Here is a 19,008-nt window from a genome sequence, read left to right as displayed (position 1 = left end):
CACAACAGCCGGAAGATTTTTCCCTTAGCAGTATCCATAGGGTCGGCTTGGGTGCCCCCATGAAGTTGAGCCTTCATGGCTCCCAATATAGGGCCCTGCCGACCTGCCACCCCTTCAGTTCCTTTTTACTGCCGGTGGTGGCTAGCTGGAACACTTGCTTTGCAAGCGGTTTGGGTAGTGTCCACTCTTCGTGTTTATAGTTTGTCGTAGTTACTAGTGTGTGTTAGGTGGTAGCAGTAATAGTAGTTCTTAAGTTTCCTTTCGGGGGTTCCCCCCACCAACACTCCCCCAGTACTGGGGTATGCCCCAGTCCCCAGGGTTCAAGCTCTGCGAGGACTGTGGAAAGTTTATGCCTCAGAGTGACCCGCACTCTTCCCGTCCATGGTATCTCAGGGAGAGCCACCAGATGGAGAGGTGCAGAATTTGCAAAGGGTTCCACCCTAGGATCTTAAAAGACCGGGATCCAAAGGCTCAAGGGCCTTCTTAATGGAGGCAGCACTCCAGCCCCAATCCAACCAGGGTCAGGAGAACCCACTCCCAGCACCTCCTCTCTGGTGCCGACGGTGCGCGAGCCAGTGCTGAGGAAGGATCCCAAGAAGTCACAGCACCACCATGGCTCCACCCAGAGACTATCTTCTGTGAGGCACTGGTCTCAGTCCCTAATGCCCCAGAAAAAGAAGAGTCCGGAGAGGGATCGCTCTTCCCCGTCCAAGCCCAAGGAGCCTGCGGCAGGGACACCCAATTCGGGCCATGTCACCTTGGCTCCTCCACCTCCCAGAGTCTCGTCAACTCCTGCCCCCACCCAGGGACCAAACCTACCCTTGCTAATGGGCGTGTGGGTCTCCAACGAAAGGGGAACTAAATATGGAACAATGATACTTATGAACGACACACACTTCCTTTTTAAAGTAGTGATACATTTGGTTATATATGACCAAGAGCTACAGAGATGCTCTCCATCCATGCAGCTGCTCTTCTAACTGTGCTGATTAAACGCTACCCCCTGTACTTATTGATACATTTGCTTTGGACTGGTGTAACTGGTAAGTAAACTCTTCTAATTCTTTTGATGTGGAGGCAATGTTGGGTTTTCTTAATGAATCTGGACAAATGACTCAGTCAGGATCTCTAGGTGTTTTCACAAATGTATAAAGTTTTGTCATTTCCAAATGTTGGTTGGTTTTATTGTCTTTCAAGGTTCTGAATTAGAAGCTAAGACAAATGTTTCCCATTAAAAATAATTTTATAGCTATATCATCAGTCACTTTAACTAATGTAAAAAGAAAAGGAGTACTTGTGGCACCTTAGAGACTAACCAATTGATTTGAGCATAAGCTTTTGTGAGCTACAGCTCACTTCAATGTGTTTTAGTTTATTCTGTTATAATGCTAGAATAGGTAGTCTGGCTGTATCACTGAAAGAGGGAAATTGGATGCTTCTGAGGCTTGTTAACTGGTTCAGATTAGCATGAAAATTGTTGCCCAGGGTGGATAAACATCAATTATTATTTTTTTAATAAAAAAATCAATTTTTTTATTTAAATCGAATTTTTTTGATAAAATGCTTTTTGAGGGAAAAACCTATCTAAAGATAGTTTTAATTAAGATACATTATAGCTCAAAGATATCTCATCATGGAATGCATCAATGTCCACTGAATGCATCCGATGAAGTGAGCTGTAGCTCATGAAAGCTTATGCTCAAATAAATTGGTTAATCTCTAAGGTGCCACAAGTCCTCCTTTTCTTTTTGTGAATACAGACTAACACGGCTACTCTGAAACCTGTCATCATGGAATAGGGATTATAATTCTAATTCTATAGCATGAGACAATATATTCATGTAATGTTTAAGAAAAGTTTTGTAAATGAGTTTCAATAGTTCACGAATTAAGGACCCAATCTTATGGGGTTCCATAGGCTTTTGTATAGATTATTTAGGTTAATCTCTCTATCTACCCAATGGGACTCCATGCTCAGTCTAGAAGATACCATCAGAGATGCTTAGTTTTGCAGTTCTCAGAAATGTGGATGTGTGTATCCAGAGGTAACATGCTTGTTAACAGCAAAAATGTTTTAAAATAAATAATATAGATGAGAAATAACAGACCTCAAATCTATTGTCCCTCTGCAAATTTGTGTACACAGAGCCAATCCCTTACCTCTCTCTAAAAGTGCAAAGTTTCAAAAAGTTCAATGAATAGAAGATTGTTGGGGGCAGAATAGATTTGGACAAGGAAAAGAAGTCTGGAGATAAATGTGAGAAGCGAGGGACATATGCTTGTTTTGTTAAAATATTATATGTTTGTTGTTGAAGAAAAAAATCCAGAACACTTAATCACAGGTTTCAGAGTAGCAGCCGTGTTAGTCTGTATTCACAAAAAGAAAAGGAGTACTTGTGGCGCCTTAGAGACTAAGCAATTTATTTGAGCATAAGCTTTCATGAGCTACAGCTCACTTCATCGGATGCATTATGTTGTTTGTTTTAGTTAAATAAATCAATTTAAATGTCTGTCTGGTGATGTTCTCCTAATACAGCATGGCAAGAAAATCCTCCAAATATTAATGATTAACCTGTTGAATTGGAGATGATTCACCTCCCAATGACTTCATAAATATCTGCTTCGATTACCTTTAGTAAATGAAATAACCAAACAAGCATTCATTTTCTGATATAGCTGTAAAGTTTTTTCAAAATAAATCACTGTTTAAAAATGTATAGTGTGTACCTTCTAAAAATGAAACCTACATCCATCTCTGAGTTGTGAAGAACATGTCAATGTCAATATCAATTTGATTTAACTCAAATCCACCCTGTTGTTGCCATCTGACAAATGTTCAGTTTCTTATGTGGCATAAACTGGTAAATTTCAGATCACTTTTTACTGGACAGGAGTTGACATCACAAACCAGCACAACAAATGGAACCTTGATTGACCATTAAGATGTTAATATTTTCAATGGGCATACAGAGCCTCTCACTCCTTAGCATGTATATGGGCACTGCATAAATAATAAATATTAACAATAATAATCCCTATAGTTTATGGTTGAGACGTGGGTGGGATGGCACTGGGGAAACTAGAAACTGCTGATGTAGCTGTGCCTGTGAATTGACTTAAAATGCTTCAATTTTCTAGGATGTCAATGTGGACCCTGTTACTGGCACTAAATTCACTATTCTGTAAAAGAAAATAATACCACAAATTACAATTTAACTACTTTAGTTCTGTATGTGTGTAAAACAAATGCTTTCTATCCTTTATTACTTTAGTTTCAGGAAATCGAGAATTGCACGAATTAATTAAACCACAAAAGGTCGAATTTCACTCATTAAACTTCAACAATACTTTGCTTTGGCATCCTGGGAGGGCTGCCACAGGTGACATCATCTACTTTGTGCAGTACAAAGTGTAAGTACAGTGAGGAACTCCCAGCTCCTGTTTGTCTTTATGCCTGTGGTAGCTGGGCTGAGAGTGAAACTGAGCAAGAACTGATTTTTTTTCAGTTCACTGGCAGTTCCAAAAAGTCAAGAACAAAATTGTTTTGGGTTGACCCAAAGAAAATGCTTTGCAAAATATTGGGCAAACTGAAAAGTCAAAGAAAAATTTGTTTTGGGTCAAAGTGGTTTTGTTTCAGTTTTGAGCTTTTCAAATGGTTTTATGATTATTTATTAGTAAAGTAGTGTTTAATTTTGAAACAGTCTTTTTGAATGCAAAAATGTTCAAATGAAACATTCTGACTTCAAAGAATGTGCTGTTTTCCCCCTCCACAACCATTCAATGAAATTGACAAGAATTCGCAAAAGGGTTCACTGCTGCTGAGTCTGCATTTTTCACTGAAAAACTTCACTCTTCTCTTCCTTCCTATGTTTGGGGAATTGCCGTGTTCTGTTACCTCAAAAGAGGTGATTTAGTCAATTGCTACAAATAGCACAAAAGATGACTTTTTAGAACCTGACAAAGGGTGATGTCAAGTCACTCCCTGCAATGTGCTGAGCATCTTCATCACTCATTGTCTCTGGGGTGGAATGTGCTATCTCACTGGCCTACATTTTCAAAAGCAACTAGTTCGCTTGCATGCCTCAGTCTTTAGTTGTCCAATTTTTGAGACACCTTAAAAGGGGTTGGTTATTAGATATACTGAGCTCCTTCCCTCTGGGTGAAATTCTGTGGCCTGCATTGTGCAGGAGGTCAGACTAGATGATCAAAATGGTCCCTTCTGACCTAAATATCTATGAATCTATATCATGTAGGTCATCCCACATGGAGGCACCTTAGATCACTAGTCACTTTTGAAAATTTAAGCCACAGTGCCCAGCAATAGGAAGTGAGAAACAAGACTTCATTTGCTGATTGGAACCGCAGGAAGCCTTAGATGGGCAATTTGACATTTTGCTGACATGGAAAAATATCTAGTAGGCTGCAGCTAGCACCCTTTATCTAGAGGGGAAAAAAGTGCCATAGGTTTTTAATAACAAGAAGCGGTCAGCACTTCAGTTTTATGTCTCCTTTAGAAAAATGCAGTAATACACTTCGGAAAGCACCTATGACATCAACTTTTCCTGCAATCAACTTGGATGAAAAAGCTATTTGCCATGGCAGATCTGAGGATCTGGTGTTTGGGTGCAGCTCAGCAACTGGATATGGAACTATAATGTCAGAACCTCCACAACTTTCAACCAATGGTCAAAAATTACCAAAGTCTACACCTTCTCTCCCTCTCCTCCTTCCTCCCCCTCCACAGATATGGGCAAAGCCTGTGGAAAAATAAAGAAGAATGTTGGGGTATTCATGAAGTTTTTTGTGACCTAACACATGAGACATCTGATATCGGAGAACCTTATTATGGCAGAGTGAAATCTCTTTCAGCTGGAGTCCATTCAGATTGGATCACCAGTAGCAGATTTACTCCGTGGAGGGAAAGTAAGTCTGAAAGTGTTTAGCCATTCTGTATCCAGAAATATGGGCTCCCTCTTCCAGGGATGTCTGTTTTTTCCCCACAACTTGTAATTCTGAATAGTCACTTCATAACTAAAAGTTTAACAAAAGAAAAATTATTATTACATTGCAGACCAAGTTAACATTGCGTTTCTTAAATCTTAGCATATACCTTTTGTTTCACGCTATGATCTTTTTTGTTCTGAATGCACATTTGTACCCACAAAATAGGTTGCTAGAAGTCTAAGCTCTATTGCTTGTGACTGCGATTGTTTGCAGCCTTAGAATCATAGAATCATAGAATCATAGAATATCAGGGTTGGAAGGGACCCCAGAAGGTCATCTAGTCCAACCCCCTGCTCAAAGCAGGACCAATTCCCAGTTAAATCATCCCCGCCAGGGCTTTGTCAAGCCTGACCTTAAAAACCTCTAAGGAAGGAGATTCTACCACCTCCCTAGGTAACGCATTCCAGTGTTTCACCACCCTCTTAGTGAAAAAGTTTTTCCTAATATCCAATCTAAACCTCCCCCACTGCAACTTGAGACCATTACTCCTCGTTCTGTCATCTGCTACCATTGAGAACAGTCTAGAGCCATCCTCTTTGGAACCCCCTTTCAGGTAGTTGAAAGCAGCTATCAAATCCCCCCTCATTCTTCTCTTCTGTAGGCTAAACAATCCCAGCTCCCTCAGCCTCTCCTCATAACTCATGTGTTCCAGTCCCCTAATCATTTTTGTTGCCCTTCGCTGGACTCTCTCCAATTTATCCACATCCTTCTTGAAGTGTGGGGCCCAAAACTGGACACAGTACTCCAGATGAGGCCTCACCAATGTCGAATAGAGGGGAACGATCACGTCCCTCGATCTGCTCGCTATGCCCCTACTTATACATCCCAAAATGCCATTGGCCTTCTTGGCAACAAGGGCACACTGCTGACTCATATCCAGCTTCTCGTCCACTGTCACCCCAAGGTCCTTTTCTGCCTTGGTACTGTACTCATAGTTGACAGCAAACACAAAAGTGCTGGTGCAAAATTAGAGGCCTCACTGAAGATACCCTCTACAGTGCTAAATGCTTGTTGTCTTTAGCCTTCTACAGCAACATGTAAAGGTTTCTATAGTAAGAAAGAACACATTATGTCAAATTTGTTCTCCTCCACATTGCTGGCTTATTGATCTCAGAGTATGTTAATTCCATGAGAAGGATGGGGAAGTTCCTTTTTCTGCCGAAAGAGTGAATTTAGCAAAACTGAGCTATGAGCTAGCTGGCAGTGGGTACACTTTGTGCTTGTGGAAGATGCCCACTTCCCTAGAGACTGGACTATATATAACTACCACCAGTCCGAGCCGACTCACATTCAATGCTTCTGTTTAGAGTATGCTGCCGAGGAAATAGTGAAACTGTTGAACTGCTTGGGGGGGGGAGGAGGGAGGAAAGATTCCTAGGTGGCTCTGAGCTATGAAGGTCAGTAAAATTCAGTTGCTTTAGCAAGTAAGACTCTCCGTGCAGGGTAAAACAGCTGTGTAGTATTGCTGTACAGTACACCCATGCAATCTGCACCAGGTGGTGGGCAGATGATATGTTTGCTAAATCAGGGTGTGGCAGAGGAGCAGCAAAAAGATGTACAAGTCCAAGGGTGAAGCATGTGTTATCCAGACATCAGGTGTCAGAACCTTATTCAGAAACAGAGCATTAATAGTCAGACATCTAGGTCTCAGGAATCCGCCATTCTCAAAAAATTGCTATTACAAAACAAATACTTTATACAAAATTCCACTTAGCTTGAGTACACACGAGTACTAATTAGTTGCCTATACATAACTGAGAAACCAGAGGCTGATGCTCTTTAACTTAAGAAACGGGTATCTCCAAGATAACTAAATGGCATGGAGCTGGAACAAGCACTCTCATTAGCATTCAACACCACGGCCACGTCTGGACAAAGGATCGAGAAACCTGAGAGTAAGGGGGGAAATGTGTCCTCCTTAAGGTATGGAAAAAAGGAGCAGAAAGTCAAGAGTTATTGGCTACACTGGAACATCCTGCCAGTAGTCTACACCAGCACCTGTCAAGTGCAAGTTCAGTGCCTTCAAGAACACAGTATATCTTCCAATGAAGGAACAGTTTGTAAAGCTTGTTGTATAGCTGGATCATCATCCTTTACTGCACTGCAATTTCTTCTATGTGTTGTTTCCTAATTGCATGCTTAACTTTCTTGCTAATGCATTTCCTTCCACCTGGGGCCAGGGGAACAAGTCTGAAGGGAAGTTCATAGCAGATGAACCTTTGTTTTGGCACAGTAGGTTTACAGCTTTACAGTATTTAGAAGTTGGTAAATGTGTAACTTTTTCTTTTGACGGTATATATCCTAGTGATGACATACAGAGAAGCAGCAACAGAAAAGGTGATAGCATGCTTTTCTAGATCACTTTTGTTTGGTACAGTTGATCTCATGGATCTGTGAGAGTCAGTGTTAGGGGGCTTATTCCTTCACCCACTTACTTCCCTGGTCCTTCTTGCATGAACAGAGAGCAACAATACCCGAAGTCCAAGGGTTCAAACAATTCAATGTTTATTGGGGTGAACTTCCAGCAAGCATGATTCCAGTTTCCTTCCTTAGTGTCCCCCTTCCCAGCTCTGACACCACAGAGCCTTAAACCTGTGTACCTGTTCCCATTCTTGCCCTTAGCTAAACATGATTCCAATTTCCCCACCCCCATTCCCTGTTCTCATTCCCCCCTTTTCTTCCTGACTGACTGCAGACTATATAGTAAAACTTGAGTTCTGCTTAGCTATACCTTAACCAATCATTTTCCTGAAATTTAACTAACCAATCCTAACATATTGTAACATGATTATGTAACCAATTATATCCCACCACCTTAATTAGTTTACACCCAGCAAAATTAATTATACAGCAGACAGAAACAATCACAGAACCAGACAGAGATTATCCAGACAGACAATAGCAAAGTGGGAACTATAATGACAAAAGAATACAGAAGTGAGGATTTCACATCCCAGCTATTGATAAGTGAGTTCTTGCCAGACAGGATGCTATCAAACTAAGTTTCCTTTTACATCTTCTAGGCACTTCCCTTTCTCTGGAGGCGATAGGCATTATCAGGACAGGATTGTATTCGTAACAGCCCAACAGCACCTTATTTCAATGTGACTAGTTTGGAATGTGAGGATGTGACTGGTCGCTTCCCAGCTTATGGCTGCCTCTGCTGCTTAGCCAAAGGCCTTAGCCTAAGAACAGGGCCTCAGACGGTCACAATAAGAGAAGGACCTTACGCTGGCAGCCAGTGATTTTGATTCTTTCTTTTATATCTCTATAACTAGCCAAGTGATAATAATACACCTAAATTCTTAGCATATAGGCCTTTACAGGTAGGCCCGAATATCTATATCCTAATAGTCAGACTGAACAATCCTCATTACAATTTAAGGGACTGACGTTTTCCTTAATCATTTGCTTGTGACTGAGACTAAGCTTTGTCCCAGAGACTAGTATTTTATGACAGTAGCTTGGGTGATGAAACATGTTCACCTGTTTCACTTTCATGGGTGGTGGAACAACTTTTAGAGTGGGGGTGCTGAGAGCCATTGAACCAAGCTGTAAACCCTGTGTATAATGGAAGCCACTTCAAGCCAGGGGATGCTACAGCACCCTCCTTCCATCACCTTCCCCCTCCAACTCCACCCACCCACCCAAAAAAGAAATAACATTGGGTTGATTCTGCCTTACCATGTCATTGGGAATGGCACAAGATTTAACCCGTAGCTATTTAAAAACCCAAATGTTTTTCAAATATGTCAAAAGCTCCTGTCCTCACTGAGGACTATGTCCATGGCAAGACAGTTGTTTTTAAGGTAGCCATTTTGAGTAATCCAAACACACAGACAATTCTGAAAGTCCTAGCTCATGAAAATTCCCTTTTGCTTACAACAAATATACCTTGTGAACAGCAACATGGAATTTTACCAAACTTTCACAAGTTTTCATCTTTTGAGCTGATATTTCTCATGGTTGTAAATTAAAACTTTGCACTATTTAAAAAAAAAACCTTAAAAGCAACCCATCAGCTGTAAGTACCGCTTTACTAGCATGATGCCACTATACAAAGATAGTAACATTACAAATTAAATTATTTGATGGTCTATTTTTCCCCCAATTGCTTACAATTCAGGAATGTGAGGTAAGCATTAATCAGTTATAATTATTTTCATATTTTTGTTTATTACTGTAGCAAAAATAGGACCTCCATCAGTAAATGTGACTCCTAGAAACAAATCCATAAAATTAAAGCTCCAGGCTCCAAATTCACCTTATACAAGGAGAAGAGGCAGCAAGATACCAATGACAAACTATTATGATCTATCCTATCGAGTGTTTCTAATCAGCAACATGCTAGATGAAGTAAGTGCACGTTCATATACACATTGTACTTCTAAAAATTTAATTATGTAAGCCTGTGCAAACCCCTCCTGTTTTAATAGAGCCGGTGCTAGACATAAGAAGGGCAATTGCTTAGGGCCCCGACCAGCTCAAGGGGACCCCTTATTCACTTTCTCATTTAACGTGGACTATATAACAAGTTTATTAGTATGTGGGCGGGGGGGAGAGGGCAAAAAATATTTCTGCTTAGGGCCCTCACTGGGCTAGCACAGCCTCTGTTTACAATTGAATTAACCCTCCAGATTTTCTTGTGCATAGTTAAATGAATGTAGAGGTTTTAGAAAATAATTCATGACTTTATTATTGTGTCGCCAACCTTTATCCTATCCCTTTGTTAGTGTGTTTCAGCTCTCCTTTATCATTCCTAAATAAGCTCTTTGCGGAGGGTCTTTTTGGATGCTACAAGCTAATAAATTATTTTATTTACATACTGTTGTTGGCTCACGCACATCCTAAACATGGCTGTACAGTGCTGCTGTCCTTAACGAAGCCATGCCATAGAAATACTTATTACAGAAGCATACTGATTGTGATTTTCCCCTTCCCCCTATATGTAGAAAAACAAAATACTGGTGTATGAAGGAACAGACAAAATTGTTAAAATAGAAGGTTTGAAACCTGAAGTCAGCTACTGCATAGTGGTTGAAACCTACTTGCCAGTGCTGGAGCGCAGCAGTGTGTACAGCAGTAGGAAATGCACGGTACCTCTATGACATGGTAAGTGAACAAAAGAGAAGCTGCATGGGATCCCAGAAGCTAGAGATGGTAAAGACCTACCAGACTACCTAGTCCATGCCCTTGCCAACACAAGATAGAACAAAAGGTCATATGAAACTGCTACTGTATTTGAAACTCAAGCAATATACCCAAAGCTTTCATGCACTTCTCTCAAAACTGTGTTGATGTCACAATTGTACAGGAAGCCAAAGCAGAAGAAATATGGTAGATACAGAACGTTTGATTATTTGCTTGTTGACATTAGTGCTTAGATCACCAGGAAAAACCCTCATATAAATAGATTAGGAATGCCCCTTATTTCCCAGTGATTAAATATGGATACACAGTATTATTTCCATCAGCTTTGATGGCCTGGAAGTAACAAATAACTCAGACCTGTAACTTAGGGTATGTCTACACTTGCAGAGTTTTTGCACTGTAAGTTTCACCGGTAATAGGGAACCAGTGAAAGTAAAGCGCTGGTTTGTGTACTCAATTCTTCAGGCTTCAGAGAGCGTTTGCCTTAGCAGCACTTGCATCACCGATGAGAGCAGTGCTCTAGGGCAGCTATCCCACAGTGCAGCGCTCTCGATAGGTCTTGGGGGGGAGGGGGAAGTTTGAGCAAAAGGCGTTCTGGGTCCCTGCTCAGTGCCCTTTGATGCACTGGTTCATGTCCCAGCAGCCCTATTACTTTCTTGTTTCTTTCACGACATTTTTTAAAACCCCCTGCTGTCTGGCTTCTTTCCCTGCCACATCTACAATCAGGAATGGATCCTGCACTGCTGTCTGCTATTCTGATAGCTGTCACTTGCACATCGCACATGGCAGTGCAGCTGTTCTTAAACTTGCAAAGAGAACTGCAGTCAGAGATGCCCGATGAGCTGCCTGAAATGGAAATAAGTAACATTCGATTGCTTTTGGCATTAGCTGAGGAGCTGAGCACTGTGGACCCGGTGTTTTTGGGCTAGGGAAACTAGCTCAGAGTGGTGGGATTGTATCATTATGCATGTCTGGGATGACGACCAGTGGCTTCAAAACTTTCGGATGCGGAGAGCCAACTTCATGGAACTGTGTACTGAGCTTTTCTTAGACCTGTGTCGCAAGGACACCAGACTGAGAACTGCACTCACTGTCGAGAAGCTTGTGGCAATCACACTGTGGAAGCTGGCGACTCCAGACAGCTATCGGGTGGTTGCAAAGCGGCTTGGAATGGGAAGATAGACCGTTGGTGCCATGGTAACTCAAGTGTGCAAGGCCATTAATCACATCCTACTGCACAAGACCGTGACTCTTGGAAACGTGCGTGACATTTTGGATGGCTTTGCAGAAATTTGCTTCCCTAACTGTGGTGGAGAGATAGATGGAACGCACATCCCTATTGTTGCCCCGGCCCACCTTGGCACAGAGTACATAAATTGTAAGGGGGTACTTCTCCATGGTTTTTCAGGCACTAGTGGATCATCATGAGTGTTTCACTGATATTAATGCTGGGTGGTCCAGAAAGGATGTATGACACACGTATCTTTAAAAACACTGGCCTGTTCAGAAAGCTGCAAGTGGGGACTTTCTTTCCAGACCAACGGCTCACTGTTGGGGAAGTGGAATTGCCCATTGTGATCCTGGGAGACCCAGCTTACCCACTGATGCCATGGCTCATGAAGCCATACACAGGAAACTAAATGTCAGTAAGGAATGTTTCAACAACAGGCTGAATAGGTGCAAAATGGCTGTTGAACGTGAATTTGGCTGTTTGAAAGCGCGCTGGAGATATTTGTATTGTAGACTAGAAATGAGTGAGGAAAATATTCCCACGGTTATTGCGGCGTGCTGTACTTTACGTAACGTTTGTGAGGGGAAGGGCGAAAGGTGTACTCATACGTGGAGTCTGGCGGCCGAACGCCTGGCTGCAGCAGCCAGATACTTGGGCTATTAGAGGGGCACAACGTGTGGCAGTTAGGATCTGGGATGCCTTGAGGGGAAAGTTTTTGAAAATGAAAATCATTAAACTTTGCTGCTGTGCTTGGGAAAGGAAGTGTCAACAGCACGTGCTGTGCTGCCTGGAGGTTCTGTCTGCAATTTCAGTGACGTTGAAGTGCTAGATGACTTGTAGCTGTGATGACGTGTACAGAAATGTGAACACGCAAATAAAGCTCGCTTCTTTTTGAAAAAAGTGTGCTTTTATTTTAAAAACAGAGAAAACACCCCATGCACTTATATCAATCCTGAGTGATGGTGGGGAACAGAATGGGTGCCCGTATACCTCACAGCAGTGTATAACTCCAGCTGTCACTGGACAAGCTGTCTGGGGGTGTGGATTGTTGAGGAATGGAAAAATTTAAAGCAAGCCTATGAGAATGTGCAGTGGGAGTTTGGGGAGTGTATACAGAATTCTTTCCCATTTGCTGCAATGGGGGGTGGGCATGAATCAGGTCATTCTGCGGTATAATGAGAGAATGCAATGTATCTGTCTGATGCACCAGAACACTGATTAGCCTCTCCGTGGCTTCCCTATGGAGAGCATTATTCTCTTTTCAGTCTCTGTTCTCTCCCTCTTTCCACTGTGTCATGGTTTCTCTCCATTTATTTTTATCATGTGTCTCCACTTGGGAGTGCAGAATCACCTTATGAAACTTGTCTGCCTTAGTGCTTCTTGGCTGCTTTCTGATGCGGCGCAGACAGTCTGCTACAGTGGGGGGTGGTCTTCCACAGTCATTTCTGGGGAGACAAAAGCAACACATTGCTGTGAAACATGCATACAGGAATCACTGTGTACCTCGCAATACACCACTGGTAAGAAATCACTGTTTTGGTGACAGAAGTCAAGCACCCATGGTGCACAAGAACCCAGCAATGGTGAGGGAATGCAGGGTTAGAGGGTTTATTGCATACACCCATTCTGAAAAGGGCAAGCGTGAAGGGAGGGCACCCAGCACACAAACACAGCCACCTTAGTACTCTTCTTTGCCCATAACCTGCTTTATGCATTGTCAGAGCAAAGCAACTTATCAGAGCTCTGCTCTCCTGCCTCTGCCTCAGCAGCCAGTGGCTGCTCACACTGGCTGGACACCTCCAGGGAGGAGAAGAGGTCCTGAGCGCACGCAGCAAGGGGCTCCACAGCTTCCTCAGCCACCTCCTCTTCATCTATGACTCCTCCTGCTGGCGGGGGCCACTTTTCACTCCCTCCAGACATGCAGAAGTACCACTGGGCTCTTTGCAATGGAGGTGGGGTCAGCACTTAGGATTGCATTCAACTCACTGTAAAAATGGCAGTTTTGGGGCGCAGCACCAGACTGACAGTTCATAGAATCATAGAATATCAGAGTTGGAAGGGACCTCAGGAGGTCATCTAGTCCAACCCCCTGCTCAAAAGCAGGACCCATCCCCAATTAAATCATCCCAGCCAGGGCTTTGTCAAGCCTGACCTTAAAAACTTCTAAGGAAGGAGATTCCACCACCTCCCTAGGCAACGCATTCCAGTGTTTCACCACCCTCCTAGTGAAAAAGTTTTTCCTAATATCCAACCTAAACCTCCCCCACTGCAACTTGAGACCATTGCTCCTTGTCCTGTCCTCTTCCACCACTGAGAATAGTCTGGAACCACCTCTCAGGTAGTTGAAAGCAGCTATCAAATCCCCCCTCATTCTTCTCTTCCGCAGACTAAACAATCCCAGTTCCCTCAGCCCCTCCTCATAAGTCATGTGTTCCAGACCCCTAATCATTTTTGTTGCCCTTCGCTGGACTCTCTCCAATTTATCCACATCCTTCTTGTAGTGTGGGGCCCAAAACTGGACACAGTACTCCAGATGAGGCCTCACCAATGTCGAATAGAGGGGGACGATCACGTCCCTTGATCTGCTCGCTATGCCCCTCCTTATACATCCCAAAATGCCATTGGCCTTCTTGGCAACAAGGGCACACTGCTGGCTCATATCCAGCTTCTCGTCCACTGTCACCCCTAGGTCCTTTTCCACAGAACTGCTGCCTAGCCATTCGGTCCCTAGTCTGTAGCTGTGCATTGGGTTCTTCCGTCCTAAGTGCAGGACCCTGCACTTATTCTTGTTGAACCTCATCAGATTTCTTTTGGCCCAATCCTTCAATTTGTCTAGGTCCCTCTGTATCCTATCCCTGCCCTCCAGCGTATCTACCTCTCCTCCCAGTTTAGGGTCATCCGCAAATTTGGCGAGAGTGCAATCCACACCATCCTCCAGATCATTTATGAAGATATTGAACAAAACCAGCCCCAGGACCGACCCCTGGGGCACTCCACTTGACACCGGCTGCCAACTAGACATGGAGCCATTGAGGGAGTTTGCCTCCCTCACCTTGTGGTAGGCGTTCCTCAGCTCCTTCACCTTCGCTCTGCACTGCATGATGTCCCTGTTATGCCCCTTCTCCTGCAAGCTGCGTGCAATCTGCTCGTAGGTATTGAAATTCCTGTGGCTGGAACACAGCTGGCATTGCCCAGCGTCCTCTCCCCAGACTCTGATCAGATCCAGTAGCTCAGTATTGCTCCAAGCAGGGGATCGTTTGCTACGTGGAGCAGCCATGGTCACCCGGGCAGATGAGCACTTGCAACAGGAAAGGGCGTTTCAAACATCCCGGGGCTTTACAGGGGGCAGGGCGGACGTCCATTTACCTGGCGTCAGAGCAGCAGAGGCGCTGGCCAGAGTGGTCACTTTTGGAACTGTGGGACTTGGGCTGGGGAGCTCATTTGGGAGACCGCGGAACTAAAGGCCTCTATCGTAAGCAGATATGGGTCTCCACATCAGTGCCCGAGAGCTGAAAGCGGTGCGCATAGCATGTCAAATATTCTGTCCTTACCTAATCAAACAATGTGTATCAGTCATGACTGACAATATGACAGCAATGTTCTATATCAACAAATGGGGGTGCATGCTCCTCTCCCCTGTGCCAAGAAGCCCTCATGCTGTGGGATTTCTGTGTAGAACATTCAATTCACCTGCAGCTGTCGTACCTCCCCAGGGTTCAGAACGAGCTGGTGGACCACCTCAGCAGGTTGTTCCACAGCCACGAGTGGCCCCTTTGCCTGGATGTCGCAATTTCAGTCTTCCAGAGGTGGGGGTTTCCCCTGATAGACCTCTTTGCCACGCGATGCAACAGGAAGCGCCAACAGTTCTGCTCCTTCCAGAATCACAGCCCGGGCTCCAGTGCAGATGCGTTCCTCCTCCATTGTGGAGGTTCTCTCCTATATGCCTTTCCGCCCATATCGCTCATTCACAAGGTGCTGCTCAAGATCCGCAGAGATCAAGCATGGGTCATACTGATAGCTCCGGCCTGGCCCCATCAGCACTGGTACACTTCCCTCCTAGACATGTGGGAGCCCCGATTACCTTGCTGCTCTCCCCAGACCTTCTCACACAAGATCACAGACATCTCCAACACCCCAACCTCCAGTCGCTCCATCTTATGGTGTGGAAGCTCCATGGTTAAATCCATTCAAGTTTTCCTGTTCAGACCAGGTCTGACAGGTCCTCCCTGGCAGTAGGAATCCCTCTAGGAGAGCCATGTACCTTGCCAAGTGAAAGAGATTCTCAATCTGGTCGGAGCAGCACCACTCGCCCCCAACGCTGGCGTCAGTGCCACACATTCTGGACTACCTCCTCCATCTGAAGCAGGAGGATCTCTCGTTGTCTTCTCTATGGGTGCACCTAGCGGCCATCTTGGCCTTCCACGCAGGCGTGCAGGGCCACTCGGTATTTGCTAACTCCATGGTCCACCAATTCCTGAAGGGGCTCGACAGGTTATACCCTCACGTCCGTCAGCCGGTCCCTGCCTGGGACCTCAGCTTGGTCCTTTCAAGGCTCCTGGGGCCCCCTTTCGAGCCTTTAGCAACATGCTCCCTGCTCTACCTCTCTTACAAGGTCGTGTTCCTGGTAGCAATAACCTCAGTCAGGAGGGTGTCTGAGCTCAGGGCCTTGACATCAGACTTTCCCTACACCGTGTTCTATAAGGACAAGGTTCAGCTCAGGCCTCACCCTGCTTTCCTCCCAAAGGTCATCTCGCAGTTTCACATCAACCAGAACATCTTCCTCCTGGTTTTCTACCCTAAACCTCATTCCAGCAGCAGGGAGCAGAGACTCCACTCTCTGGATGTCTGCAGGGTGCTGGCCTTTTACATCGAGAGAAAGAAACCATTCAGAAAGTCGTGGCAGTGGCGGACAGGATGAAAGGTCAGCCCGTTTTGTCCCAATGCATCTCATCATGGATCGTGTCCTGTATCCGTGAGTGCTATGACCTGGCAGATGTTCCCACACCACCCATCACTGCGCACTCTACCAGGGTGCGGGTTTCATCAACAGCGTTCCTGGCTCAGGTTCCCACCCAGGAAATTTGCAGAGCCGTGATGTGGTCCTCCATACACACTTTCACCATGCATTATGTGACTACCCAGCACGCCAGAGATGATGTGACCTTTGGAAGAGAAGTACTCCAGTCAGTGGACAGCTCCAATCCCACCTCCTGAACTTGGCTTGGGAGTCACCTGATTGGAATGGACATGAACAAGTACTCAAAGAAGAAAAAAACATCACTCACTTCTTGTAACGGTGGTTCTTCGAGATGTGTTGTTTATGTCCATTCTAATACCCACCCTCCTACCCCTCTGTTGGAGTAGCCAGCAAGAAGGAACTGAAGAGGTAGCGGGTTGGCAGGCTCTACATTGAGCGCCATGAAGGCGCCACTCCAGGGGGTGCCCAGGCCGGCCCGACAGATGCTAAGGGAAAAATCTTCCAGCCATCATGCACATGTGTGCGCACACACCTGATTGGAATGGACATGAACAACATGTTTCAAAAAACAAGAGTTACGAGAAGTGAGTAACCAGGTTTTTTGGGGTGGGTTTTTTTTTTTTTTGCTCTTTAAATGGCAAGTGTAGACATGCCCTTAGTGATTGTAAAGCTCTGGCACAAAAAGGGGCTATAAAAGTTGTTGTTTGTTCAGGGATTTACAAAGCTCCCTTCAACTTCTAATAGTAGTTAGTGTCTGGGTCATCCTATGGAACACTTCATACTTTATGTTCTCATTTGTTATATTTCCAAGCCATGTGCTTTATAGGCACCAACTATCAAATTTCCCTTTGCCGAATCTAAAGTAAAGAACAAACTCAGTTACTTTATTTGAAAAACCACAGCAATAAATCTGTTTTATCCATTTATCTGGCCTCCCACCACAGCATGTTGGTGCTTCACAAACGTTAGTGACAGGGAATTAGTATTAACCCATTTGGCAGGAACTGTGGCAGAGAGAGATTAAAGGCCTGATCCAAAGTGCACTCAAGTCACTTTCATCAATTGGCTTTGGATCCTGCCTTATATGACTTGCTCAAGGTTACCAAGGAAATCTATGGAAGTGCCAGGAATTGAACCCATATACTCTAAGTGCCATGGCAATCTCTTAACCCCAAGACTATCCTTCCTGTCCGTTTCATGTTAGACTGCAGAGTGGTGCCTTCTCAGGCAATTCAATCAGTGGCATTTTCTACAGAGGCAGATGTGGTGCTGAAGAATTTGTTTTCAGTGATGGAGTAGCTGCTTCTATCTGAAATGCTCCAGCTGTTCCAGGCTGGTGTCTTACCGTCACTTGCAGACTCAGAACTCCTGTTCAGGAGAAGTTCTGCATATAAAGGAATGCAGGATCTTGGTGTGTGTTGCCATTATCTTTTAGCAACTTACTCTTGCCCTTGAATTGTTATATTATTATGTGGATAAGAATGGCCATACTGGTCAGATCAAAGGTCCATTAAGCCCAGTGTCCTGTCTTCTGACAGCGGCCGATGCCAGGTGCCCCAGAGGGAATGAACAGAACAGGTAATCAAGTGATCCATCCCCTGTCACCTATTCCCAGCTTCTGGCAAACAGAGGCTAGGAATAACTGAACACATTGCTAACAGCATTACCTCAGTATCATAAGGGTTGCTGAGTATTTGGCTAACAGTGCTCTGGTGACTTTTTCATTCTTTTTTACTCCCAGTATTATAGATAACAGTGGAAGAGGACACACTCAATGCTTCCTTCTCTACCGGCTCTAGCGGTCAAGTGGACTCCTGTATTTTTGAATATTTGCAAGTCCACATTCAAATGTCTTTAAAATAACCAATGGCCTCTGATGCTTTAGCAAATCAAATTAATGTAACATTAAGCACAGGAAATAAAATCTTTATATATCACATCTTAAAACGTTTACAACTTATACATTCTTGCCATGTAAATCATTTCATTGGAGACCTTTTTATGTGTTTGAGATTTTCTGGTGGTTGAAAATATGCAGGAGGATTATTTCCAGAATTCATTTTTCTTTGAGCCTTGGAATTAAAAAAAAAAGTTTCAATTCTTTATTTCTATATCTACACTACCCATCACAAGCAGCAGCGTGTAGGTTGCTAGATGCTGCAATGACAGGCTCTGGGAGCAGGGAAAAGCTTCAGCAGCTCCCTAGTGCTAGAGCTGTTCACTGTAGGGAGGAAAGGCTCTGGATGGTGGGAGACAGCAGGGAAACCCCTGTGACATTACACCCCATATTCTTCACAGTAATATTATTATGATTGATTATGGGATAATTATGATGTATTTTATATAAGATAGGTCATGTGTGATATCACTGAAAAGGTTATGATTTACTGAACCTGATTATCCTATTTGTATGTATTTATCATTTTGTAGGAATATTGACTGTGTATCTGTATTACAAATATGTTTACTCATGGAGAGCACCCACTAGGCAGAATACACTCAGTCTAGATGGCTGGCTGGGAAGGGCCATTAGAGAAAACAATAGGTCTTGGAAGAGGCTAATCTCCTACTAGGAGGCCTTCCTAAGGACACTAAACAGCTTCTGAGTCAAGGCTGCTATGACATTACAGGTGCATGTGACCAG

The 19,008-nt window shown here is 44.0% G+C and overlaps 1 protein-coding gene across 3 annotated transcripts; it reads left to right on the top strand.

Moving 5' to 3' along the window:
- Positions 1-919: 919 nt before the first annotated feature.
- IL22RA2 (interleukin 22 receptor subunit alpha 2) lies at positions 920-18,273 on the top strand. 3 transcript variants are annotated; one of them, XM_073337429.1, is made up of 6 exons: positions 920-1,043; positions 3,273-3,411; positions 4,745-4,923; positions 9,191-9,360; positions 9,957-10,116; positions 18,106-18,273. In XM_073337429.1, exons 1-5 carry the CDS (start codon positions 950-952, stop codon positions 10,110-10,112), a joined length of 738 nt encoding a protein of 245 aa, XP_073193530.1. In that variant the 5' UTR covers positions 920-949; the 3' UTR covers positions 10,113-10,116; positions 18,106-18,273. The 3 variants fall into 3 exon arrangements, with proteins under 3 accessions (XP_073193530.1, XP_073193531.1, XP_073193529.1); XM_073337430.1 differs by lacking the exon at positions 18,106-18,273 and adding an exon at positions 10,882-12,230; XM_073337428.1 differs by lacking the exon at positions 18,106-18,273 and having other exon boundaries at positions 9,957-12,230.
- The last annotated feature ends 735 nt before the right edge of the window (positions 18,274-19,008 follow it).

This window comes from Lepidochelys kempii, chromosome 3 (assembly GCF_965140265.1).
Source record: "Lepidochelys kempii isolate rLepKem1 chromosome 3, rLepKem1.hap2, whole genome shotgun sequence".
Lineage (NCBI taxonomy): Eukaryota > Metazoa > Chordata > Testudines > Cheloniidae > Lepidochelys > Lepidochelys kempii.
This window is presented reverse-complemented; position numbering and strand designations above follow the sequence as displayed.